Source organism: Vidua macroura, chromosome Z (assembly GCF_024509145.1).
Source record: "Vidua macroura isolate BioBank_ID:100142 chromosome Z, ASM2450914v1, whole genome shotgun sequence".
Classification (NCBI taxonomy): Eukaryota; Metazoa; Chordata; class Aves; order Passeriformes; family Viduidae; genus Vidua; species Vidua macroura.
Window position 1 is genome coordinate 76,938,058 of NC_071611.1, and position 26,947 is coordinate 76,965,004.

A 26,947-nucleotide genomic window follows, 5' to 3' on the forward strand; every position below is an offset into this window, starting at 1 on the left:
GCTCCTGGAGAAGAAGCCAAAGAGGAGCAAAAGGAGCAAGACGACCACGAGCCTGCAGCTGTGGTCACAGCAGAGCCTGATGGTTCCAAGAGAGTAAGTGCCAGTTGTGGCTGGTGCTGTCTTTAGTGCAAGGCAGAGCTGCAAGTTTCTGAGCAGCCAGCACTTGCTGTTGCTGGCTGAGGATGCTGAGTGCTGGAATCCCGCAGGACGCGGCCATTTCCTGCAGGCAGGGACAGCTAGAAATTGGCCCTTGGCCTGTCACCTTGAGGCACCCAAGAGCTGGGGGCTGCAGCTCAGCTTCTGCCTGCTTGGCTCAGTGAAGCTCTGTCTCTGGGCTTCTGCAGGGCCGTGGCCAAGGGCACAGGTGCTCGTGCTGGAGGTCACAGGGCTTTCTTTAGTTGTTTTCCCTTTGTGCAAAGGTGCGTTTGGCTTGTGGAAGTGTTCTGCAGTTTTCTGCAGCAGTTCTTCACTTGTACAGTCTCTTTTGGCTTTTGATAAGCGGCAAGGAGATGATTGCGTTGTCCATGAAGCTGGGGCAGGCCATTCTTGTGGGGTGAGGCCAAAGGAAGCAAGTGCCTTGTAGGGAAGGCTTCTTGCCAGGCAAAAAGCAGAAGGGGCGAGTTGCTGTGGGTGCGTTTTGGGATGAAGCCTGCAGCTTTGGAAATGGCATTAGTGCCTCGGGTGGGGGTGAAGCTGCAAGTCCTTGACTGCTGTCTTGTGTTGCTGAGAAGAGGAAGGATATCTTGGAATTGTGGCTGCTGTCTTTGACGTCAAAGGGGCAAGTTTGTGGCGGGGGAGCTGCGTGGGCCCAAAGGACCCAGGGGTGCCGGTCAAGAGCAGCTGAAGGTGGGCCAGCGCGTGGCCAGGGAGCCAAGAAGGCCAAGGGCGTCCTGGCCTGTGTCAGCAAGAGTGGGGCAGCAGGAGAAGGGCAGTGAGCGTCCCCCTGGGCTGGGCAGCGCTGCGGCCACAGCTGGGAGTGCTGTGCCCAGTTGTGGGCCCCTGTGAAGCAGAAAGTCCTTGAGGGGCTGGAGCGTGTGCAGAGGAGGACACGGGAGCTGGGGAAGGCTGTGGAGCGCAAGGCCAAGGAGGAGGTGCTGAGGGAGCTTTAGCCTGGACAACGGGAGGCTCGTCAGGGCCCTTCAGGCACACTTCCATAGATCCATAGAGGACAGCGCTCACCCCAAGGCCTGCTTCCCTGCCAAACATCCCCGCTCTGCATCCATGTGCTTTAGCCATCTGAGGAGGTGACACTTCCAATTTGTGGTTTCTTGGCTTGCTAGGAGGAGAAGCCCTGCTGATTTTCTCTCTTCCCAGCAAGCAAAGATGCTTCTGCACAAGCTTTCCTGCCCTTTTCCTGCACCGAATGGGATTCTGATCCACTTTTAGTTTTCCATGTCTGCCGCAGCAAGAGCAAAGGCCTTGCTGGCTATTTCCTACTTTTCCATTTCACAGCTTTCAAGAGCTAAAAGCTCCCTTGTGCAGAGGCACTGTGCCTTGCAGATAGCAGCCATGGAGGACTATCAAATTCCTAGGCAAACAGAGTTCTCTTGAATTAGCCCATTTTAATCTGGCCGGAGTGACTTAGAATGCCATTGCTAAGAATGCTGATGATTTCTCCTTCAAAGAGGTGGTTGTAGATGCCAGGAGAAAGGAGGTGCTAAACGATAGGTAACGGCCTGTCCCTCATGTTTCTCTCTTGCCACAGATGACAGAAGCAGCAGCAGTCTCCGCCCCGGCTCCCTCTGCTCCTGGAGAAGAAGCCAAAGAGGAGCAAAAGGAGCAAGACGACCACGAGCCTGCAGCTGTGGTCACAGCAGAGCCTGATGCTTCCAAGGGAGTAAGTGCCAGTTGTGGGTGGTGCTGTCTTTAGTGCAAGGCAGAGCTGCAAGTTTCTGAGCAGCCTGCACTTGCTGTTGCTGGCTGAGGATGCTGAGTGCTGGAATCCCGCAGGACGCGGCCATTTCCTGCAGGCAGGGACAGCTAGAAATTGGCCTTTGGCCTGTCACCTTCAGGCACCCAAGAGCTGGGGGCTGCGGCTCAGCTTCTGCCTGCTTGGCTCAGTGAAGCCCTGTCTCTGGGCTTCTGCAGGGCCGTGGCCAAGGGCACAGGTGCTCGTGCTGGAGGTCACGGGGCTTTCTTTGGCTGTTTTCCCTTTGTGCAAAGGTGTGTTTGGCTTGTGGAAGTGTTCTGCAGTTTTCTGGAGCAGTTCTTCGATTGTACAGTCTCTTTTGGCTTTTGATAAGCTGCAAGGAGATGATTGCGTTGTCCATGAAGCTGGGGCAGGCCATTCTTGTGGGGTGAGGCCAAAGGAAGCAAGTGCCTTGTAGGGAAGGCGTCTTGCCAGGCAAAAAGCAGAAGGGGCGAGTTTCTGTGGGTGCGTTTTGGGATGAAGCCTGCAGCTTTGGAAATGGAATTAGTGCCTCGCGTGGGGGTGAAGCTGCAAGTCCTTGACTGCTGTCTTGTGTTGCTGAGAAGAGGAAGGACATCTTGGAATTGTGGGTGCTGTATTTGAAGTCAAAGGGGCAAGTTTGTGGTGGGGGAGCTGCGTGGGCCCAAAGGACCCAGGGGTGCCGGTCAAGAGCAGCTGAAGGTGGGCCAGCGTGTGGCCAGGGAGCAAAGAAGGCCAAGGACGTCCTGGCCTGTGTCAGCAAGAGTGGGGCAGCAGGAGAAGGGCAGTGAGCGTCCCCCTGGGCTGGGCAGCGCTGCGGCCACAGCTGGGAGTGCTGTGCCCAGTTGTGGGCCCCTGTGAAGCAGAAAGTCCTTGAGGGGCTGGAGTGTGTGCAGAGGAGGACACGGGAGCTGGGGAAGGCTGTGGAGCGCAAGGCCAAGGAGGAGGTGCTGAGGGAGCTTTAGCCTGGACAACGGGAGGCTCGTCAGGGCCCTTCAGGCACACTTCCATAGATCCATAGAGGACAGCGCTCACCCCAAGGCCTGCTTCCCTGCCAAACATCCCCGCTCTGCATGCAAGGGCTTTAGCCACCTGAGCAGGTGACACTTCCAATTTGTGGTTTCTTGGCTTGCTAGGAGGAGAAGCCCTGCTGATTTTCTCTCTTCCCAGCAAGCAAAGATGCTTCTGCACAAGCTTTCCTGCCCTTTTCCTGCACCGAATGGGATTCTGATCCACTTTTAGTTTTCCATGTCTGCCGCAGCAATAGCAAAGGCCTTGCTGGCTATTTCCTACTTTTCCATTTCACAGCTTTCAAGAGCTAAAAGCTCCCTTGTGCAGAGGCACTGTGCCTTGCAGATAGCAGCCATGGAGGACTATCAAATTCCTAGGCAAACAGAGTTCTCTTGAATTAGCCCATTTTAATCTGGCCGGAGTGACTTAGAATGCCATTGCTAAGAAAGCTGATGATTTCTCCTTCGAAGTGGTGGTTGTAGATGCGAGGAGAAAGGAGGTTCTAAACTATAGGTAACGGCCTGTCCCTCATGTTTCTCTCTTGCCACAGATGACAGAAGCAGCAGCTGTCTCCGCCCCGGCTCCCTCTGCTCTTGGAGAAGAAGCCAAAGAGGAGCAAAAGGAGCAAGAGGACCACGAGCCTGCAGCTGTGGTCACAGCAGAGCCTGATGCTTCCAAGAGAGTAAGTGCCAGTTGTGGGTGGTGCTGTCTTTAGTGCAAGGCAGAGCTGCAAGTTTCTGAGCAGCCAGCACTTGCTGTTGCTGGCTGAGGATGCTGAGTGCTGGAATCCCGCAGGACGCGGCCATTTCCTGCAGGCAGGGACAGCTAGAAATTGGCCTTTGGCCTGTCACCTTCAGGCACCCAAGAGCTGGGGGCTGCGGCTCAGCTTCTGCCTGCTTGGCTCAGTGAAGCTCTGTCTCTGGGCTTCTGCAGGGCCGTGGCCAAGGGCACAGGTGCTCGTGCTGGAGGTCACAGGGCTTTCTTTGGCTGTTTTCCCTTTGTGCAAAGGTGTGTTTGGCTTGTGGAAGTGTTCTGCAGTTTTCTGCAGCAGTTCTTCGCTTGTACAGTCTCTTTTGGCTTTTGATAAGCTGCAAGGAGATGATTGCGTTGTCCATGAAGCTGGGGCAGGCCATTCTTGTGGGGTGAGGCCAAAGGAAGCAAGTACCTTGTAGGGAAGGCTTCTTGCCAGGCAAAAAGCAGAAGGGGCGAGTTTCTGTGGTTGCGTTTTGGGATGAAGGCTGCAGCTTTGGAAATGGCATTAGTGCCTCGGGTGGGGGTGAAGCTGCAAGTCCTTGACTGCTGTCTTGTGTTGCTGAGAAGAGGAAGGACATCTTGGAATTGTGGGTGCTGTATTTGACGTCAAAGGGGCAAGTTTCTGGTGGGGGAGCTGCGTGGGCCCAAAGGACCCAGGGGTGCCGGTCAAGAGCAGCTGAAGGTGGGCCAGCGCGTGGCCAGGGAGCCAAGAAGGCCAAGGGCGTCCTGGCCTGTGTCAGCAAGAGTGGGGCAGCAGGAGAAGGGCAGTGAGCGTCCCCCTGGGCTGGGCAGCGCTGCGGCCACAGCTGGGAGTGCTGTGCCCAGTTGTGGGCCCCTGTGAAACAGAAAGTCCTTGAGGGGCTGGAGCGTGTGCAGAGGAGGACACGGGAGCTGGGGAAGGCTGTGGAGCGCAAGGCCAAGGAGGAGGTGCTGAGGGAGCTTTAGCCTGGACAACGGGAGGCTCGTCAGGGCCCTTCAGGCACACTTCCATAGATCCATAGAGGACAGCGCTCACCCCAAGGCCTGCTTCCCTGCCAAACATCCCCGCTCTGCATGCAAGGGCTTTAGCCACCTGAGCAGGTGACACTTCCAATTTGTGGTTTCTTGGCTTGCTAGGAGGAGAAGCCCTGCTGATTTTCTCTCTTCCCAGCAAGCAAAGATGCTTCTGCACAAGCTTTCCTGCCCTTTTCCTGCACCGAATGGGATTCTGATCCACTTTTAGTTTTCCATGTCTGCCGCAGCAATAGCAAAGGCCTTGCTGGCTATTTCCTACTTTTCCATTTCACAGCTTTCAAGAGCTAAAAGCTCCCTTGTGCAGAGGCACTGTGCCTTGCAGATAGCAGCCATGGAGGACTATCAAATTCCTAGGCAAACAGAGTTCTCTTGAATTAGCCCATTTTAATCTGGCCGGAGTGACTTAGAATGCCATTGCTAAGAAAGCTGATGATTTCTCCTTCGAAGTGGTGGTTGTAGATGCGAGGAGAAAGGAGGTTCTAAACTATAGGTAACGGCCTGTCCCTCATGTTTCTCTCTTGCCACAGATGACAGAAGCAGCAGCTGTCTCCGCCCCGGCTCCCTCTGCTCTTGGAGAAGAAGCCAAAGAGGAGCAAAAGGAGCAAGAGGACCACGAGCCTGCAGCTGTGGTCACAGCAGAGCCTGATGGTTCCAAGAGAGTAAGTGCCAGTTGTGGGTGGTGCTGTCTTTAGTGCAAGGCAGAGCTGCAAGTTTCTGAGCAGCCAGCACTTGCTGTTGCTGGCTGAGGATGCTGAGTGCTGGAATCCCGCAGGACGCGGCCATTTCCTGCAGGCAGGGACAGCTAGAAATTGGCCCTTGGCCTGTCACCTTGAGGCACCCAAGAGCTGGGGGCTGCGGCTCAGCTTCTGCCTGCTTGGCTCAGTGAAGCCCTGTCTCTGGGCTTCTGCAGGGCCGTGGCCAAGGGCACAGGTGCTCGTGCTGGAGGTCACGGGGCTTTCTTTGGCTGTTTTCCCTTTGTGCAAAGGTGTGTTTGGCTTGTGGAAGTGTTCTGCAGTTTTCTGGAGCAGTTCTTCGATTGTACAGTCTCTTTTGGCTTTTGATAAGCTGCAAGGAGATGATTGCGTTGTCCATGAAGCTGGGGCAGGCCATTCTTGTGGGGTGAGGCCAAAGGAAGCAAGCACCTTGTAGGGAAGGCGTCTTGCCAGGCAAAAAGCAGAAGGGGCGAGTTTCTGTGGGTGCGTTTTGGGATGAAGCCTGCAGCTTTGGAAATGGCATTAGTGGCTCGGGTGGGGGTGAAGCTGCAAGTCCTTGACTGCTGTCTTGTGTTGCTGAGAAGAGGAAGGACATCTTGGAATTGTGGCTGCTGTATTTGACGTCAAAGGGGCAAGTTTGTGGTGGGGGAGCTGCGTGGGCCCAAAGGACCCAGGGGTGCCGGTCAAGAGCAGCTGAAGGTGGGCCAGCGCGTGGTCAGGGAGCCAAGAAGGCCAAGGGCGTCCTGGCCTGTGTCAGCAAGAGTGGGGCAGCAGGAGAAGGGCAGTGAGCATCCCCCTGGGCTGGGCAGCGCTGCGGCCACAGCTGGGAGTGCTGTGCCCTGTTGTGGGCCCCTGTGAAGCAGAAAGTCCTTGAGGGGCTGGAGCGTGTGCAGAGGAGGACACGGGAGCTGGGGAAGGCTGTGGAGCGCAAGGCCAAGGAGGAGGTGCTGAGGGAGCTTTAGCCTGGACAACGGGAGGCTCATCAGGGCCCTTCAGGCACACTTCCATAGATCCATAGAGGACAGCACTCACCCCAAGGCCTGCTTCCCTGCCAAACCTCCCCGCTCTGCATCCATGTGCTTTAGCCACCTGAGGAGGTGACACTTCCAATTTGTGGTTTCTTGGCTTGCTAGGAGGAGAAGCCCTGCTGATTTTCTCTCTTCCCAGCAAGCAAAGATGCTTCTGCACAAGCTTTCCTGCCCTTTTCCTGCACCGAATGAGATTCTGATCCACTTTTAGTTTTCCATGTCTGCCGCAGCAATAGCAAAGGCCTTGCTGGCTATTTCCTACTTTTCCATTTCACAGCTTTCAAGAGCTAAAAGCTCCCTTGTGCAGAGGCACTGTGCCTTGCAGATAGCAGCCATGGAGGACTATCAAATTCCTAGGCAAACAGAGTTCTCTTGAATTAGCCCATTTTAATCTGGCCGGAGTGACTTAGCATGCCGTTGCTAAGAATGCTGATGATTTCTCCTTCAAAGAGGTGGTTGTAGATGCCAGGAGAAAGGAGGTGCTAAACGATAGGTAACGGCCTGTCCCTCATGTTTCTCTCTTGCCACAGATGACAGAAGCAGCAGCAGTCTCTGCCCCAGCTCCCTCTGCTCCTGGAGAAGAAGCCAAAGAGGAGCAAAAGGAGCAAGAGGACCACGAGCCTGCAGCTGTGGTCACAGCAGAGCCTGATGCTTCCAAGGGAGTAAGTGCCAGTTGTGGGTGGTGCTGTCTTTAGTGCAAGGCAGAGCTGCAAGTTTCTGAGCAGCCAGCACTTGCTGTTGCTGGCTGAGGATGCTGAGTGCTGGAATCCCGCAGGACGCGGCCATTTCCTGCAGGCAGGGACAACTAGAAATTGGCCTTTGGCCTGTCACCTTCAGGCACCCAAGAGCTGGGGGCTGCGGCTCAGCTTCTGCCTGCTTGGCTCAGTGAAGCCCTGTCTCTGGGCTTCTGCAGGGCCGTGGCCAAGGGCACAGGTGCTCGTGCTGGAGGTCACAGGGCTTTCTTTGGCTGTTTTCCCTTTGTGCAAAGGTGTGTTTGGCTTGTGGAAGTGTTCTGCAGTTTTCTGGAGCAGTTCTTCGATTGTACAGTCTCTTTTGGCTTTTGATAAGCTGCAAGGAGATGATTGCGTTGTCCATGAAGCTGGGGCAGGCCATTCTTGTGGGGTGAGGCCAAAGGAAGCAAGCACCTTGTAGGGAAGGCGTCTTGCCAGGCAAAAAGCAGAAGGGGCAAGTTGCTGTGGATGCGTTTTGGGATGAAGCCTGCAGCTTTGGAAGTGGCATTAGTGCCTCGCGTGGGGGTGAAGCTGCAAGTCCTTGACTGCTGTCTTGTGTTGCTGAGAAGAGGAAGGACATCTTGGAATTGTGGGTGCTGTATTTGAAGTCAAAGGGGCAAGTTTGTGGTGGGGGAGCTGCGTGGGCCCAAAGGACCCAGGGGTGCCGGTCAAGAGCAGCTGAAGGTGGGCCAGCACGTGGCCAGGGAGCCAAGAAGGCCAAGGACGTCCTGGCCTGTGTCAGCAAGAGTGGGGCAGCAGGAGAAGGGCAGTGAGCGTCCCCCTGGGCTGGGCAGCGCTGCGGCCACAGCTGGGAGTGCTGTGCCCAGTTGTGGGCCCCTGTGAAGCAGAAAGTCCTTGAGGGGCTGGAGCGTGTGCAGAGGAGGACACGGGAGCTGGGGAAGGCTGTGGAGCGCAAGGCCAAGGAGGAGGTGCTGAGGGAGCTTTAGCCTGGACAACGGGAGGCTCATCAGGGCCCTTCAGGCACACTTCCATAGATCCATAGAGGACAGCGCTCACCCCAAGGCCTGCTTCCCTGCCAAACCTCCCCGCTCTGCATGCAAGGGCTTTAGCCACCTGAGCAGGTGACACTTCCAATTTGTGGTTTCTTGGCTTGCTAGGAGGAGAAGCCCTGCTGATTTTCTCTCTTCCCAGCAAGCAAAGATGCTTCTGCACAAGCTTTCCTGCCCTTTTCCTGCACCGAATGGGATTCTGATCCACTTTTAGTTTTCCATGTCTGCCGCAGCAATAGCAAAGGCCTTGCTGGCTATTTCCTACTTTTCCATTTCACAGCTTTCAAGAGCTAAAAGCTCCCTTGTGCAGAGGCACTGTGCCTTGCAGATAGCAGCCATGGAGGACTATCAAATTCCTAGGCAAACAGAGTTCTCTTGAATTAGCCCATTTTAATCTGGCCGGAGTGACTTAGAATGCCATTGCTAAGAAAGCTGATGATTTCTCCTTCGAAGTGGTGGTTGTAGATGCGAGGAGAAAGGAGGTTCTAAACTATAGGTAACGGCCTGTCCCTCATGTTTCTCTCTTGCCACAGATGACAGAAGCAGCAGCTGTCTCCGCCCCGGCTCCCTCTGCTCTTGGAGAAGAAGCCAAAGAGGAGCAAAAGGAGCAAGAGGACCACGAGCCTGCAGCTGTGGTCACAGCAGAGCCTGATGGTTCCAAGAGAGTAAGTGCCAGTTGTGGGTGGTGCTGTCTTTAGTGCAAGGCAGAGCTGCAAGTTTCTGAGCAGCCAGCACTTGCTGTTGCTGGCTGAGGATGCTGAGTGCTGGAATCCCGCAGGACGCGGCCATTTCCTGCAGGCAGGGACAGCTAGAAATTGGCCTTTGGCCTGTCACCTTCAGGCACCCAAGAGCTGGGGGCTGTAGCTCAGCTTCTGCCTGCTTGGCTCAGTGAAGCTCTGTCTCTGGGCTTCTGCAGGGCCGTGGCCAAGGGCACAGGTGCTCGTGCTGGAGGTCACAGGGCTTTCTTTGGTTGTTTTCCCTTTGTGCAAAGGTGTGTTTGGCTTGTGGAAGTGTTCTGCAGTTTTCTGCAGCAGTTCTTCACTTGTACAGTCTCTTTTGGCTTTTGATAAGCTGCAAGGAGATGATTGCATTGTCCATGAAGCTGGGGCAGGCCATTCTTGTGGGGTGAGGCCAAAGGAAGCAAGTGCCTTGTAGGGAAGGCTTCTTGCCAGGCAAAAAGCAGAAGGGGCGAGTTTCTGTGGTTGCGTTTTGGGATGAAGGCTGCAGCTTTGGAAATGGCATTAGTGGCTCGGGTGGGGGTGAAGCTGCAAGTCCTTGACTGCTGTCTTGTGTTGCTGAGAAGAGGAAGGACATCTTGGAATTGTGGCTGCTGTATTTGACGTCAAAGGGGCAAGTTTGTGGTGGGGGAGCTGCGTGGGCCCAAAGGACCCAGGGGTGCCGGTCAAGAGCAGCTGAAGGTGGGCCAGCGCGTGGCCAGGGAGCCAGGAATGCCAAGGGCGTCCTGGCCTGTGTCAGCAAGAGTGGGGCAGCAGGAGCAGGGCAGTGAGCGTCCCCCTGGGCTGGGCAGCGCTGCGGCCACAGCTGGGAGTGCTGTGCCCAGTTGAGGGCCCCTGTGAAGCAGAAAGTCCTTGAGGGGCTGGAGCGTGTGCAGAGGAGGACACGGGAGCTGGGGAAGGCTGTGGAGCGCAAGGCCAAGGAGGAGGTGCTGAGGGAGCTTTAGCCTGGACAACGGGAGGCTCGTCAGGGCCCTTCAGGCACACTTCCATAGATCCATAGAGGACAGCGCTCACCCCAAGGCCTGCTTCCCTGCCAAACATCCCCGCTCTGCATCCATGTGCTTTAGCCACCTGAGGAGGTGACACTTCCAATTTGTGGTTTCTTGGCTTGCTAGGAGGAGAAGCCCTGCTGATTTTCTCTCTTCCCAGCAAGCAAAGATGCTTCTGCACAAGCTTTCCTGCCCTTTTCCTGCACCGAATGGGATTCTGATCCACTTTTACTTTTCCATGTCTGCCGCAGTAATAGCAAAGGCCTTGCTGGCTATTTCCTACTTTTCCATTTCACAGCTTTCAAGAGCTAAAAGCTCCCTTGTGCAGAGGCACTGTGCCTTGCAGATAGCAGCCATGGAGGACTATCAAATTCCTAGGCAAACAGAGTTCTCTTGAATTAGCCCATTTTAATCTGGCCGGAGTGACTTAGCATGCCGTTGCTAAGAATGCTGATGATTTCTCCTTCAAAGAGGTGGTTGTAGATGCCAGGAGAAAGGAGGTGCTAAACGATAGGTAACGGCCTGTCCCTCATGTTTCTCTCTTGCCACAGATGACAGAAGCAGCAGCAGTCTCTGCCCCAGCTCCCTCTGCTCCTGGAGAAGAAGCCAAAGAGGAGCAAAAGGAGCAAGAGGACCACGAGCCTGCAGCTGTGGTCACAGCAGAGCCTGATGCTTCCAAGGGAGTAAGTGCCAGTTGTGGGTGGTGCTGTCTTTAGTGCAAGGCAGAGCTGCAAGTTTCTGAGCAGCCAGCACTTGCTGTTGCTGGCTGAGGATGCTGAGTGCTGGAATCCCGCAGGACGCGGCCATTTCCTGCAGGCAGGGACAACTAGAAATTGGCCTTTGGCCTGTCACCTTCAGGCACCCAAGAGCTGGGGGCTGCGGCTCAGCTTCTGCCTGCTTGGCTCAGTGAAGCCCTGTCTCTGGGCTTCTGCAGGGCCGTGGCCAAGGGCACAGGTGCTCGTGCTGGAGGTCACGGGGCTTTCTTTGGCTGTTTTCCCTTTGTGCAAAGGTGTGTTTGGCTTGTGGAAGTGTTCTGCAGTTTTCTGGAGCAGTTCTTCGATTGTACAGTCTCTTTTGGCTTTTGATAAGCTGCAAGGAGATGATTGCGTTGTCCATGAAGCTGGGGCAGGCCATTCTTGTGGGGTGAGGCCAAAGGAAGCAAGCACCTTGTAGGGAAGGCGTCTTGCCAGGCAAAAAGCAGAAGGGGCGAGTTTTTGTGGATGCGTTTTGGGATGAAGCCTGCAGCTTTGGAAATGGCATTAGTGGCTCGGGTGGGGGTGAAGCTGCAAGTCCTTGACTGCTGTCTTGTGTTGCTGAGAAGAGGAAGGACATCTTGGAATTGTGGGTGCTGTATTTGACGTCAAAGGGGCAAGTTTGTGGTGGGGGAGCTGCGTGGGCCCAAAGGACCCAGGGGTGCCGGTCAAGAGCAGCTGAAGGTGGGCCAGCGCGTGGCCAGGGAGCCAAGAATGCCAAGGGCGTCCTGGCCTGTGTCAGCAAGAGTGGGGCAGCAGGAGCAGGGCAGGGAGCGTCCCCCTGGGCTGGGCAGCGCTGCGGCCACAGCTGGGAGTGCTGTGCCCAGTTGTGGGCCCCTGTGAAGCAGAAAGTCCTTGAGGGGCTGGAGCGTGTGCAGAGGAGGACACGGGAGCTGGGGAAGGCTGTGGAGCGCAAGGCCAAGGAGGAGGTGCTGAGGGAGCTTTAGCCTGGACAACGGGAGGCTCGTCAGGGCCCTTCAGGCACACTTCCATAGATCCATAGAGGACAGCGCTCACCCCAAGGCCTGCTTCCCTGCCAAACCTCCCCGCTCTGCATCCATGTGCTTTAGCCACCTGAGGAGGTGACACTTCCAATTTGTGGTTTCTTGGCTTGCTAGGAGGAGAAGCCCTGCTGATTTTCTCTCTTCCCAGCAAGCAAAGATGCTTCTGCACAAGCTTTCCTGCCCTTTTCCTGCACCAAATGGGATTCTGATCCACTCTTACTTTTCCATGTCTGCCGCAGCAATAGCAAAGGCCTTGCTGGCTATTTCCTACTTTTCCATTTCACAGCTTTCAAGAGCTAAAAGCTCCCTTGTGCAGAGGCACTGTGCCTTGCAGATAGCAGCCATGGAGGACTATCAAATTCCTAGGCAAACAGAGTTCTCTTGAATTAGCCCATTTTAATCTGGCCGGAGTGACTTAGAATGCCATTGCTAAGAATGCTGATGATTTCTCCTTCAAAGAGGTGGTTGTAGATGCCAGGAGAAAGGAGGTGCTAAACCATAGGTAACGGCCTGTCCCTCATGTTTCTCTCTTGCCACAGATGACAGAAGCAGCAGCAGTCTCTGCCCCGGCTCCCTCTGCTCCTGGAGAAGAAGCCAAAGAGGAGCAAAAGGAGCAAGAGGACCACGAGCCTGCAGCTGTGGTCACAGCAGAGCCTGATGGTTCCAAGAGAGTAAGTGCCAGTTGTGGGTGGTGCTGTCTTTAGTGCAAGGCAGAGCTGCAAGTTTCTGAGCAGCCAGCACTTGCTGTTGCTGGCTGAGGATGCTGAGTGCTGGAATCCCGCAGGACGCGGCCATTTCCTGCAGGCAGGGACAGCTAGAAATTGGCCTTTGGCCTGTCACCTTGAGGCACCCAAGAGCTGGGGACTGCGGCTCAGCTTCTGCCTGCTTGGCTCAAGAAAGCTCTGTCTCTGGGCTTCTGCAGGGCCGTGGCCAAGGGCACAGGTGCTCGTGCTGGAGGTCACAGGGCTTTCTTTAGTTGTTTTCCCTTTCTGCAAAGGTGTGTTTGGCTTGTGGAAGTGTTCTGCAGTTTTCTGCAGCAGTTCTTCTCTTGTACAGTCTCTTTTGGATTTTGATAAGCTGCAAGGAGATGATTGCGTTGTCCATGAAGCTGGGGCAGGCCATTCTTGTGGGGTGAGGCCAAAGGAAGCAAGCGCCTTGTAGGGAAGGCTTCTTGCCAGGCAAAAAGCAGAAGGGGCGAGTTTCTGTGGGTGCGTTTTGGGATGAAGGCTGCAGCTTTGGAAATGGCATTAGTGGCTCGGGTGGGGGTGAAGCTGCAAGTCCTTGACTGCTGTCTTGTGTTGCTGAGAAGAGGAAGGACATCTTGGAATTGTGGCTGCTGTATTTGACGTCAAAGGGGCAAGTTTGTGGTGGGGGAGCTGCGTGGGCCCAAAGGACCCAGGGGTGCCGGTCAAGAGCAGCTGAAGGTGGGCCAGCGCGTGGCCAGGGAGCCAGGAAGGCCAAGGGCGTCCTGGCCTGTGTCAGCAAGAGTGGGGCAGCAGGAGCAGGGCAGTGAGCGTCCCCCTGGGCTGGGCAGCGCTGCGGCCACAGCTGGGAGTGCTGTGCCCAGTTGTGGGCCCCTGTGAAGCAGAAAGTCCTTGAGGGGCTGGAGCGTGTGCAGAGGAGGACACGGGAGCTGGGGAAGGCTGTGGAGCGCAAGGCCAAGGAGGAGGTGCTGAGGGAGCTTTAGCCTGGACAACGGGAGGCTCGTCAGGGCCCTTCAGGCACACTTCCATAGATCCATAGAGGACAGCGCTCACCCCAAGGCCTGCTTCCCTGCCAAACATCCCCGCTCTGCATCCATGTGCTTTAGCCACCTGAGGAGGTGACACTTCCAATTTGTGGTTTCTTGGCTTGCTAGGAGGAGAAGCCCTGCTGATTTTCTCTCTTCCCAGCAAGCAAAGATGCTTCTGCACAAGCTTTCCTGCCCTTTTCCTGCACCGAATGGGATTCTGATCCACTTTTAGTTTTCCATGTCTGCCGCAGCAATAGCAAAGGCCTTGCTGGCTATTTCCTACTTTTCCATTTCACAGCTTTCAAGAGCTAAAAGCTCCCTTGTGCAGAGGCACTGTGCCTTGCAGATAGCAGCCATGGAGGACTATCAAATTCCTAGGCAAACAGAGTTCTCTTGAATTAGCCCATTTTAATCTGGCCGGAGTGACTTAGAATGCCATTGCTAAGAATGCTGATGATTTCTCCTTCAAAGAGGTGGTTGTAGATGCCAGGAGAAAGGAGGTGCTAAACCATAGGTAACGGCCTGTCCCTCATGTTTCTCTCTTGCCACAGATGACAGAAGCAGCAGCAGTCTCTGCCCCGGCTCCCTCTGCTCCTGGAGAAGAAGCCAAAGAGGAGCAAAAGGAGCAAGAGGACCACGAGCCTGCAGCTGTGGTCACAGCAGAGCCTGATGGTTCCAAGAGAGTAAGTGCCAGTTGTGGGTGGTGCTGTCTTTAGTGCAAGGCAGAGCTGCAAGTTTCTGAGCAGCCAGCACTTGCTGTTGCTGGCTGAGGATGCTGAGTGCTGGAATCCCGCAGGACGCGGCCATTTCCTGCAGGCAGGGACAGCTAGAAATTGGCCTTTGGCCTGTCACCTTGAGGCACCCAAGAGCTGGGGACTGCGGCTCAGCTTCTGCCTGCTTGGCTCAAGAAAGCTCTGTCTCTGGGCTTCTGCAGGGCCGTGGCCAAGGGCACAGGTGCTCGTGCTGGAGGTCACAGGGCTTTCTTTAGTTGTTTTCCCTTTCTGCAAAGGTGTGTTTGGCTTGTGGAAGTGTTCTGCAGTTTTCTGCAGCAGTTCTTCACTTGTACAGTCTCTTTTGGCTTTTGATAAGCTGCAAGGAGATGATTGCGTTGTCCATGAAGCTGGGGTAGGCTATTCTTGTGGGGTGAGGCCAAAGGAAGCAAGTGCCTTGTAGGGAAGGCTTCTTGCCAGGCAAAAAGCAGAAGGGGCGAGTTTCTGTGGATGCGTTTTGGGATGAAGCCTGCAGCTTTGGAAATGGCATTAGTGGCTCGGGTGGGGGTGAAGCTGCAAGTCCTTGACTGCTGTCTTGTGTTGCTGAGAAGAGGAAGGACATCTTGGAATTGTGGCTGCTGTATTTGACGTCAAAGGGGCAAGTTTGTGGTGGGGGAGCTGCGTGGGCCCAAAGGACCCAGGGGTGCCGGTCAAGAGCAGCTGAAGGTGGGCCAGCGCGTGGCCAGGGAGCCAGGAAGGCCAAGGGCGTCCTGGCCTGTGTCAGCAAGAGTGGGGCAGCAGGAGCAGGGCAGGGAGCGTCCCCCTGGGCTGGGCAGCGCTGCGGCCACAGCTGGGAGTGCTGTGCCCAGTTGTGGGCCCCTGTGAAGCAGAAAGTCCTTGAGGGGCTGGAGCGTGTGCAGAGGAGGACACGGGAGCTGGGGAAGGCTGTGGAGCGCAAGGCCAAGGAGGAGGTGCTGAGGGAGCTTTAGCCTGGACAACGGGAGGCTCGTCAGTGACCTCCAGGCAGTGTTCCATAAATCCCTGCAAGATAGTGCTCACTACAAATGCTATTTCTCCTACAAATATTATCTCACTGCATCCAAGTGTTTTTGACACTTCATTTGGTGACTCTTTCATGTTGTGGTTTCTTCCTTTGTTGGGAGGAGAAGTCCTGTTCAGTTTCTCATTTCTCAGCAAGGCAAGGCTATTTTCCTCAAACTTTTCTGTCTTTGTCCAGCACTTGTTGAGATTCTGCTCGCATTTTCTTTTGTAAGGTGACATTTTTGGAGGATGCAGTATTTTTGCATGAGATCACATTGTTTGGGGCAGCGAGATTGGTGCAGAAGGAGCTGTTCTGGTGCCAGGCCAGTCAACAGGGCCTTGCACTTCGCATTCATATTGACAGTACCTCTGCCTTTTTGCAGCCCAGGGAATCAGTAAACGTGGTGTTTGGGAACTGAGCAGGAAATCAATGCTCTTGCATTCCAGATTGTCCTCAGAGATCAGAGGAGCTGGCAGAGGCTGGGCTTTATTTCTGATTACAGCCCCTTTAGCACTCTCAGTGTCATCAAGTCCAAGAGAAGCACTTGGCCAAGCACAGATGCTGCAAGAGTGCCATTCCCAGTGCAATGCTCTGGACCTGATTGCATTCCATAAGGACCTAAATGCTCCAGATTCCCCGGGAGTGTGGTTTATTGAAGCAACAGGAGAGCAATCTCAGGATTGCTGCTGATCAGGGCAATGTCTACCAAGTGTGTGTAGCAACAGAAATGATAGGAAAGAGAGATTATAAGAGTGAGTTCTATCTTTCTCTCTCTCTCTCTCTCTCTCTCTCTCTATCTATCTATCTATCTGTCATTTGCATAATTGAATCTTCTTGGCTCTGGTCCAAAGTAGTTGGAGGTGCAAAGTTCACTTAAAGCATCCCTTTCAGGAGAGGATTAGAGACACGTTCTGTTGACCGATTCTGAGCAGGCAGAGCTGTTTCCCCCTCCAGATATGGTGGTTTTTTCCCCTCAGAGCTGTTTTCCTCCTCCAGCCTCTTCATCCTGAGGCCCCCAGTTAATTCTTTAATTTCTGCCTGTCCCAGAGAGGTGGAAGAATTCCATGTTTTAGGTGGTGAAGAGAACATGAACTCCAGAAGTGTCTCTCATAAAGGGTGAGCTCACCCAGGAAGCCACCTGCAGAGGCAGGATGGAGCTGTGGGACTGGGCTGGGTGTCAGTCACTACTGAAAGACAAACAGGACATGGCAGGAGCAGAGGGAGGCCCTCACCAGACCCCTGAGAAATGCCACACCTTCCCTGTCAGCTGCCTGAGAGGCTGTTGGAGCTTCAGCCCCAGATGGCCCCTGATTGTAGTGCCAGGGTCACTTTGGAATCTGTGCCTCCCCACGGGCAGAGAATGACCCAGGAGAGCAGCAGCACAGTGCTTTGGGAACGTGTGAGCCCATCAGTTCTTGAGTCTTAGCCCACAAATGTCCTATGGAAAGTTGAAACCCATCTTCTCTTGCTTTCTGTGCAGATCCTTCCAGAGAAAGAGCAGGAGCAGATTGCCTTATCAGAGATGCCATGCCAGACTCAGGGAGAGCTGAGAGCCCAAGAGCAGGAAGAGCAGCTCAGGCAGCAGGTGGAAGAGCCACAGGAGAATGGCCAGGTAAGCCAGACTCGCCAGGTGTCAGAGGGAAAGGGCAGGAAGAGGGGCATAAAACAGAGCTCTTGGGAGTGAGGAGGCCAGGAGTCCCAGAGGCACTGAAAGCACGGAGCCTTGGAATCTGCAGAGATCAGCACTGGGACAAGAGGGTTCCATTGGAAGCAGGTGTGGGTAGGGAAGCAGAAAGAAGTGGCTGAATAAATGTGATTTTGAGGCTGCAAGAGGAAAAAGCTGAGCCTTATGGCAGCTCCCAGTCACTTGCTCTGCATTTGTGTGTACAGAGCATCAAGGCAGAGCCACAAGCAGAGCAGCCCGAAGCTCAGAGTGCCATCACGGAAGTAAAGAAGAACCAGGAAGACACGAGAAGAATTCAAGAGGAGATGAATCTCCATCAGCAGAGGGGCGATCAACAAAACCAGGTGAGTGAAAGAGTGGCAGCCACTCCACTCATGAAAGATCCTCTCTCTTGTATTTTACAGAACTTGAAGGAACAGCTGGACACAGACTTTCAGAAAGCTCACGCTAAGATCATGGCAAGGGAGAAGAGGCAGGAGGAAGAAATTAAAATCATCAGAGAAAAACTTAATCCCCTCCCTCAGGCTCTACAAAAGCAAGTGAGTGAAAGAGGGATAGCCACTGCAGTCACCAAACTGGTGGTTTCTGCCCTTCTGGCCTTCCCAGTGCAGAGCAGCAGGGAGCGGGGTGATGCCTCTGAGTGCCATCCTGCTCTAGTGTGTATCACAGTCACTCAGAAGGACATTTCCTGGTGTGCTGAATCTCAGCTGCTGCCCTGGACAGTGGGACTTGTCCTTTGGCCTTTTGGCCAGCAGTCATCCAAATTGATTCCTGCTGGCCTGTTCCTGCTCTCCTTGTTTCTTGAGGTGTTTTTACAGGGGAAGATGGTGACCCAGATGGAGGATTGAAACAAGCTGTCTGTATCCCTTGTAAATCTGTTCTTTCCTCACAGTCAGTGACTCCTGACTGACAGGGACAAGCTGTAGTCTCTGACTGCTTTGTTCTGTTTGACTCGAGGTGCAAGTGTTGACATCTCACCGGGCAGCCGGCAAAGACTTCCGGCAAATGAGTGGCACTGAAGAGCCCCGAGGCTGGCGTGAGGCACAGGAACTGTCCCCACCAAAGGTGCTACAGGTTGGGCATGACCTGAAGATGGTGCAGGAAAAGAGGACACAGTGGGGGGAGGACGAGCACTTGAACAAGGAGCTGCAAGTGTGTCTGTAGCCCTTGGAGGGGGAAAGGAATCCTTGAGAGGAAGTAGAATGGTCATTGTGGCAGTGATCCTTCAGAAAATCCATGAAAATGGACCATGAATCTGGCTATCCACTCGAGTAGAACTAGCCTTTGGTTTTGACCCATCCAGTCTGAGAAGTGGACATCAGAAAAAACCCACTTAAGAGCGCTTCATGTTGCTGACAGCACCTTCCTAAGGGCTTGCATTTGAAATGGAATCTCAGGCTAATCTCTGCCAGCCACCTTTCTGACATAAACTCATTTCTTGTCCCAGATCTACAAGGGCTTTGTCACCAAACCTGCTGCAGCAACAGCATGGTCTAAAGGAGCTTTTGCTCCCCAACCTGAGAAGCGGAGCCGGGGCGGTTTGTTCATCTCCAGTGCTGACCCAGCTGCTGCTCAGCAACAGGAGATCAAGGATGACTCCCTGGAGCTACTGAGTACGTCTGCTGTATTTCTTGTCTGAGGGACAGTCTATTGTGTGCAGGTGTCAACATAGCTGTACCAAATGCTTTTCCTGAGTTTGGTGTCCCAGGGACATTTAGAGACATTTCCCCACAGGAACTGCTGTAGAAAAGCAGTCTCTGTGCTGGCCACCTGTGCTGCAGAGCTGTCTGCCTGGTTGTTGTTGTTACCCAGCCGAACACAAAGGGTTCAAAGCTCCAGGCTCTGGGTCTGCCTTTTGAATCTCCTGGAAGCTGAGATATCTGCTTTAAAGTGAGCATCTTGCATTTTGTTTCCCTCAGGGAAAATAGTGAACATGGAAAATCCTGTGATGAAATACACTGAACTGGAATATATTGGCAGAGGGTGAGTCCAACCACAGTTACTTCTACATAACCATGGGCCAGGTGTTTTTCTGGTGGAATATCTATGCAGTGTGAAGTCAGAACAGCTGCAAACAGACATCTATCCCCATGTTCAGACACTGGGGATAGATTGTCCCATCTCTCAGTGCTGCTCTGAATTTGTGAGTGTGCCCAGAAGGCATTGGCAGAGACACCTCCATGCTGCCAAGTTCTTGCCGGCAGCAAGGAACAGGACCTGGAAAATCTCCTTGTCTCTCAAGTGTGGGACAGTTCTGTGTTAATTTCCTGAGCATTTTTGTATATCTCCAAATCATACAGCCACACTAATAAAAGGGGAAGAAACTTGCTTGCCTGAAAGAGCAAGATACTCCCTGATAGCTGTCAGATAACAGTTCTCAGGAACATTTCTTTCCAAGAGATTGCTGAAGGAAATACTCCATGGTCAGGACAAAACCTGCACAGTTTAGAACCTGAAACCCAAGGTGAAAGAAGGAGCTCTCCTTAGGAGCTGAGGCAGTAAACAGCAACGCTTCAGGGACAGGCCCAGTGCCCATGCACTTGAGAGGAAAATGCATCATCTGCCTTCGGGCAGAGCCCGCCTGCATCCGGCAGGTTTTAGGCATTTGCAGCAGAGATCTCCTCTGTGGGCTGGCTTTCACTGCAAGATCTAAATGTCTTCTCCTTTCTTTGCTGCTTTTTTGTTTCTAGGACTTTTGGAGATGTTTGCAGAGCACTTGACAATGCCACAGGAGAGCAGGTAAATGTCAACAAATCCCGCAGGTCCTCTGGTGTGAGCAGCTGTGGCTGGAGCTTTGAGTAGAGGTGTGCAGAAAAGGCACAAGAAGCACAGACTGCTACCAGCCTGCAAAATACATTTGGGACAGTCTTTGTCCTTCTCAGCTGCCAGAAGGAAGGCAAGGAGGGCAACAGTTCCTTTCAGAGAAGGATGTGCTCATTTGCTCTCCATTGCTAAAACAAAGGTGGTGCCTTTGAGCATCTCACTGCTCTTTGGGGCTACGGCTTCAGAGTCCTGAATTCTCACTTCTGCTTGCCAGCAAATGCATCTGAAAGTTACTGGTAGTTCCTTAGCCACCTGCAGTGCTGCACTGGAGAACTGCACGTAGGGAGAGATCTGCACAGCATCCCTAAAAGCCCTAAGTCCTGCCCATAGCCCGAGATGTATCCACAGAGTATTAAGGCATGGATTACTTCTTCTGAATCCCAGACAAAGCAGCAGGGAGTGTGCTCAGAGCTTTGTGGGTGATAGTTGAGACACCACAGTTACCAAGTGGACAAGGCAAAACCTCAGTGGCCACGTGTCCTGTAACTGGCCTCCAAGGGAGCAGAGAAATGGGCTGTTGCAATGTCAGTTCCTAATTACTGCAATGCCCAATCACAAGGCAGTTTGGCACAGCTCGGCTGTGGCATTGCAAAATCACTCGCTCCATGTGCCTTGTGGTCTTGTGCCGCCAACTTCTCAAGTTACTCATTTTCAATGTCATTTTAGGTGGCCATAAAGAAAATAAATCTCCAAGGACCGAGGAAGAAGGAACTAAAAGTCAATGAACTTATGCTCATGAAGACAAATAAGAATCCCAACCTGGTCAACTATTTAGACAGGTGAGTTGTTGTGAATGTTTGTTTACATATTGCAAACATGCATGGTAAAATTCCACTTTGTTCACTGGCAGAAAATAGAGCTGTAATTATTGGTTAATTATTATTGCTCTGCTCATCTCCAGTGGATGGGAAGAGAGTGCATCTTGTCTGCATGAGTCTTCCCTGGTACACAGAGTTTGAAGATTATTCAAAAACCTGCATCAGTCATATCTTACTGAATCAATAGCCTGTAAGTTCACAGCCACCACATTGTTTTGGGGCTTGGTTTTTTTCAAGAGTCCTCTTACGTCCAGATAAACTAACATGGATTTCCCTTGGATTGCGTCCCCTCTTTTCCATTGCTTTGCATGCCAGGAAGACTAGGTGCTTATTTCCAGAAACACACAGTTTGACAGGTTTTTGATCTGTTCCTAACCTGCAGTTTTTACTTGCTGGCAATTGAAGACATCTCCTTTTTTCACAGCTGTGCCTTTCTTCTTGAGACAGATTGCAAACAATGCACAGCCTAGAGGGAATATCTATTCCTTTCATTCTGTCCTTGTCACAAAGGGACTTGGAAACAATAGTCAATCAAGAAAACAACCTAGCCATGCATGTTTATCTCCATGCTCTTGTTTCCTTCTTTCAGCTACCTTGTGGATGGGCAGCTCTGGCTGGTCATGGAGTACATGGACGGAGGCACTCTGAGCGATGTCATCAGCGAGACCTACCTGTCTGAAGACGAGATGGCAGCCATCAGTCGGGAGGTCAGCAATCCCATCTGTGCTGCCCAGGGCTTGGGCAGGATTGTCTGGGAAACAGGGCTCCGACCTGGAGTGATTTCATGTGCCAAGCTTTGTTTCTGTGTTGCTGGTATGCTATGGGCAAGTAAAAGCCTCTCAAGTGAAATGCCTGCCAGTGCCCCTGCACTCACAGCAGTTAGTTCTTGTACTCATATCTCCTACTGTTGTATTCTCACTCTGTCTCTTGGATTTGTATTTGCTGTTCTCCACCTTGCTTCCCTAAACTTTCATCTCCAGCCTGTCTGCACTGCATTCCTTGCCTGTAAAAGCAAAGGTGCTGGTGGCAGCATTTGAAATGATCAGCAAAATAAAAAGAGAGACTCATTTCTCATAGTCCTCAACTGGAAAAGGACAGTAGTGCAGCCAAAATGCTCTTTGCTTCAGGAAGGTGACTGTTGTGATACTTCCAAGTCTGTGCTGAGGCCAGCAACAAAACCTTTGTCATGCAGCCTCCCACCCCAAAGTGATCCACTTCACACCAAAGGGAGGGACTTTCTCTTCCTTGGCAAAACCCCTCACTTGTCCTCTGCATGGAGAAAGCACATCCACAGCAGCAGCAGCCATGCTGGCTGGTTTGCAGGGGACAGTCTACAACAACAGCAGCTGCTGTTGCTTTTTCAAAAGCTGACATGCCTTTTCCTTAGAAAGGTCCTGCTCTGCAAGTGGTGGAGCAGCAAGCTCTTCCTCGCAATGGCACTGTGTTCTGCCATTACTCACCATTCCCCTGCAGAGGGAATCTTTTAGAGCTGTTTCCTTTCTTGTGTAATGAAATCACATCACTAATTTTTGCCCTCCTGTTTCTGTTTTCTCTCTCAGTGCCTGCAAGGCCTGGATTTTCTTCACTCGAACCACGTGATCCACCGAGATGTGAAGAGCAGCAACATCCTTCTCAGAACCGATGGCTCTGTCAAGCTGGGTCAGTGTATTCTTGGTCAGGTGCAGCATTCCAGGGATGTGGGCTGTGGGGCTGCTTTGAGTGACTGCCAGCTCCCCAAAAATGGTGCTGGTGGCAGTGCAGGGCCCCCCACTGTGAGCTGATGACACAGTTGCAACGTGCACAGAGGTATATGGAACCACGAGAAGTCAAGAGTGGCATTGCTCTGTGTGTGTCTCTTCCAGAGGGAGGGAGCTACAATGTAAAGCTTCAGGGGAATGAAGGCCACTGCTGTGAGCAGCTTAAAACAACTGGGGTTTTTTTGGAAGTGGTCAATTCCATACTTCCTTGTCTAAAGCCCTGAGGAAACAGAGCGTGGACAGTTCTCCAGGAGACTCAACAGCACATTCTTAGACTGAGAGTGGGGAATTCTTTTGCTTGATTTCCTAACTTGAGCTGGCTTTCATGGTATGTTTTTTTCTCCACAGTTGACTCTGGCCCCTTTGCTCAGCTCACCCCTGAGCAGAGTCGACAGAGCTCAGTGGCCAGCATTTCTGGGTGGATGGCGCCTGAAGTGGTGACAGGTCAACCATATGGCCCCAAAGTGGACATATGGTTTTTTGGAATCGTGGGCATCGAAATGGTGGAACGAGAAGTCCCTTACCGGAATAAAACTGTTTCGGTAAGGTGCAAATACTCACTGATCCTGCTTGTCTTTCTCACCTGTCCCATGGTCAGTGTGCCATTGGACAAAATCCCATTGCCATCTGCTGGCACCACTTCCACCAAGGTCCCCTTCTAAAAATGTCCCTGCAGCACATCAGCATCTGCTGTCGATTTGGTTGCATCAGAAGGGAAGAGGAAGGTAACCAGTTCAGAAACCTAACCAGTTCAGAAACCTGGAATTTTGGCCTCCAGCCATGCCTGAAATTTCTCATTTGCTTTTTGAAGCCTGCTGGAGCTCTGTCTCTGAAGGACAAGAATTTTTCAGTGGAGAGGTTAGACATGTGGTAAATAGCCTGAGAAATGGAGGTTAGACCTTCCCAGTTTCAATTTTATAGAAAAAGAAAAAGAAAAAGAAAAAGAAAAAGAAAAAGAAAAAGAAAAAGAAAAAGAAAAAGAAAAAGAAAAAGAAAAAGAAAAAGAAAAAGAAAAAGAAAAAGAAAAAGAAAGGAAAAAGAGAAACAACCACCAAAGCTATGCCCAAGTAGTTTTGTCTAGGAGCGATGATGGGTAGGACCGTCAGGGTGGACAGAAACGAGAGATCTTTGAAGCCAGGTCTTGGAACTTTCGGTTTATTGCAAAGGGCGTGGCTGCAGGGGCCCTGTTTGGAGCTGCCAGCCACAGCTCGGAGCAGGCCCAAAAGAGGAGCCCAAAAGAGAGACCTGAAAGAGCGAGGAAGTTCTGGTTACAGCCCAATAAATCTTCTTCTGTGCTGAATATTCTAATTGTCACTAACCAATCTAGTACAAAAGACAGATCCTATAGCATTTACCTACAGCCTATAGGAATAATTACATTACCATACTGTGTTACATTTTAAACCTTAAAAACTACTCTTTGCACCCTGAAGGGGATTGCCTTCAGCCAGCCATACCATTGTTTTCCAGTTGCTCAGTAACTAAGGCTAGTAACTATCTCAAAGCTTACTTTCATTTCAATCTCGCTTATAGTTTCCATATTCTAAAAATCTTTTGCCAGATTAGAACGTTTTCCTGTTTCATCTTCCCCAACAGTTTTGCTTTCTTGTTCTTTTTTTAACCACAGCACATCAATTTTCCTCCAAACTGTAGCATCTTTTCCCAATCCTGTTGGCCTTCAAAACTTTCAGGCTTTCAAATCATCTGTACATTGTTCAGTCTTGCGTGTGGGTGGCCTGGATAAGTTTAGGATGTGTTTTTCTCCGACTGCAGTTAGAATTGTACACTAAACTCTTGGCTGTTTCTGGGTACTTTAACAAGTTGATGAGCTTGCAGCCAGGTGCCCAGGGCTGGGATCCAACGTGGGCAGTTGACGCCGGTGCTGTGTTCCTTTACCACAGGAGCAGGGCCATCCCTGGCTTGCACAGTTCTAAGGACAGTGAGGACTCCAGCTCCCCACCATGTCCAGTGGCTGAGCACAGCTGCAGAGAGACAGGATAAAACCCTCTTTGTGACCTCTGGGGGTGTGGGAAAAGGAAAGAAAGCTGCCATAATTATTTATACTCAAGGGGAGTGTGTTTGCTGTTTCAGGCTTGGAAATTTTCCTCTGGCTTGAAGAGGATAGTCTTTTTGGTCACCATCTATTTCAGTGCCACCAGCACAGAGCTGTTAGTATTGTGATAGGCATTTTTATGGAGACCAGGCCACAGCCTGGTGCCATGGAGAGCCAGCCAAAACCTCCCATTTCTTACCCAACACTTTCTGCGATGGGGACACCATTAATGCATTGATTGAGTATCCAAATGAGCAGAGGGTGACCATAGGGATGGCACTTCTTCTGATTTGACCTTGAAAAGTTTTCCTTTTGCCACATAAAGAAGCTGAAACTTGCAGCTGAGAGACAGAGCTGCAGGTGGCTCCTGTGTGCCCAAGCAGGCATTTTCATCCCAATACATTTGTGCAGGCATCTTAAACTGTCTGTGTTGAATATGAGATTCCAAATGTTTGTTTCCTTACCTGAGGAATACCTGGCAGGTTTCCTTTCTTGCCTTCCACGTACTGCTGTTTTCTAGAAGAGGACAAGAAGCTCGATGAGTTTTGGTTTATGACCACTGTGCTTAAGGGACCAACAAGCACTGCAGAGATGCCTTTCATGTACTAATCCTTGGAAATAATAGAGTTAGTTAGTGTAGCAGAGTCCGTCTTCTCAAAAGCCTGTCAAGCTGGTGCGAATCCTCTGAGAAGGAAACATGCTTTGCTGATGTAGTTCCCACTAACTAGGTCAGTCAATGAAATCAGCTGCCAAGGCAAGATCTGCTGAATGCTGGAAAAGCTGTGGCTGCATTGGGCTTTGGGTTTTTGGTTGGTAAAGAAAAGTCATCTCTGGGTCTCTGCCAGGGCAGAAACTGCCCTGCAGAGTGGAGCTTAAACAATGGGATCTGAGAGAGCACTTACAGATGGGAAAGAAGCAGCTGGAGCCTTATGTTTCCTTTTCCTGCAGGCTCAACTCCTGATAGCCAGAGGAGGGAGACCAAAGCTGCGGCAGCCCAACCGATGCTCGTCTTGCCTGCGTGACTTCCTGAGCTGCTGCCTGCAGACAGACGAGGCACGGCGCTGGTCTGCCAAGGATCTCCTGCAGGTAAAATGCAAAGGGGCTGCAGGTGAAAGAGTGTCTGAGGGATGGGCTCCTCCTCCAGTGAGGTCCAAGGCATCAGATGAGCCCCCGTTCCTCCTCACCTCCACTCTTGGTGCTGTTCAAATGAAAACAGTGAAGAATCCTAGACTGGGCTGGGCTGGCAGGGCCCTGTGAAGGTCATCTGGTCCAAGTGTCCTGCAATGAGCAGGGACATCTTCAAAGAGATCAGATTGCTCAGAGCCCTTTCCCACCTGACCTGGAATACCTGCAGGGATGGGGCACCTACAAGCTCTTGGGACAACCTGTGCCGGTGTTGCACCATGCTCTGAGTAAACAAGTTCTTCCTCAGACTTACTCTGACTTGATCCCCATTTTGTTTAAAAATATTTGCCCACATTCTATTGTTAACTGGCCCTGATAAAAAAGATGTCCTCCACTTTCTTCAAAGCCACTCTGAAGTCTTGGAAAGTGGCAATAAGGTCTCCCTGGGGCCTGTTCTTCACAAAGCTGAATAACTCCACCTCTCTCCGCATTTCCTGAGAAGACAGGTGCTCTGTTTTCTGGCTGTTTCTGTCACCCTGTTTTGTAATTTGGTGGGGTGCTCCGTTTTATCGAATGGCAAAAGAACTGAAGTAGAGCAATGCAGGGTACAGAGCCATGAAATGGTGGTGGAGGAACCCAAGGAAGCCAGTCCTGGCAGAGCAGTCTGGAGAGATTTGGCTGTGGGCAGGAGGGGCTGTGGGGGGCTCACTGTGAGCCTCTGAGGGGCCCTGGTTTCTGCCCCCCACCCCACCCTTAGAGGTTTCTGGCACGCAGACAGGGGCAGCTGAGAGGGACTTGTCCCAGCCCCATCTGCTGCCTGGCACGCTCAGGCAGAGGGGAACTGGCCCAGGCTTACTGCCAGCCTGTGTGGCAGAGAGGGAACTGCAGCAGCCAGCGCCACTCGGCTGGCCCTGCTGGGAAGGAAGGTGCCATCCAGCACAGGAGGGGCAGGGCATGGAAAGGTAGACACTGCTCTGTCTCCCTGTGGAAATTAGCACGGTGCCTGTCTCTCAAAGACAGGGACCTATGTGGGTCACTGGAGTTTCCTGAAAGGAAGAAACCCCAGGGACAGAAAGCACCATTTCTAGAGCACTGGCAGGGCAAAAATCCCAGCTAGATGGAGAAACCAGAATAAAGGGATAAGTGGGATTCTGGGCCAGGTTTGCCTGTGATGGCAAGGTCCTGCACAGGATGACAGGGGAGCAGATGTCCCCGTCACTCCTCTTTCTGGGTCTTTCTAAGTACCAGAGGAATCCTGATTGAGTCTGTGAAGCACTGAGCTTGGAAAGTCATGGTTCACTGTTCTTTTTTTTTTTTTCTCCCTATGGACAGCATCCATTTGTAACATCAGCCAAGCCAGCGTCCACCCTGGTACCACTCATCAACTCAGTGAAGAAGGAGAAGAAGAAGAAGACAAGAATCTAACAGTCAAGATATTATCTCCATAACCAAGTTAGAGTAGGATTGTAGAGTAGGACTCTAAAGTAGGATTATTGAGTTGTTTTGTAGTATAGGTTTATAGAGTAGGATTGGAATTAAATAAAGTTTCTGAAGCATCAACTCATTTGGCAGA

At 52.2% G+C, this 26,947-nt stretch overlaps 1 protein-coding gene across 1 annotated transcript; it reads left to right on the plus strand.

The window, feature by feature from the left end:
- Window positions 1-55: 55 nt before the first annotated feature.
- On the plus strand, window positions 56-26,947 carry LOC128821609 (retinitis pigmentosa 1-like 1 protein). The gene is made up of 14 exons (XM_054002802.1): window positions 56-93; window positions 3,450-3,581; window positions 5,194-5,325; window positions 8,682-8,813; window positions 10,426-10,557; window positions 12,170-12,301; window positions 13,914-14,045; window positions 16,595-16,726; window positions 17,005-17,337; window positions 20,288-20,400; window positions 21,029-21,146; window positions 21,999-22,738; window positions 25,198-25,335; window positions 26,707-26,947. Exons 2-12 carry the CDS (start codon window positions 3,450-3,452, stop codon window positions 22,218-22,220), a joined length of 1,710 nt encoding a protein of 569 aa, XP_053858777.1. The 5' UTR covers window positions 56-93; the 3' UTR covers window positions 22,221-22,738; window positions 25,198-25,335; window positions 26,707-26,947.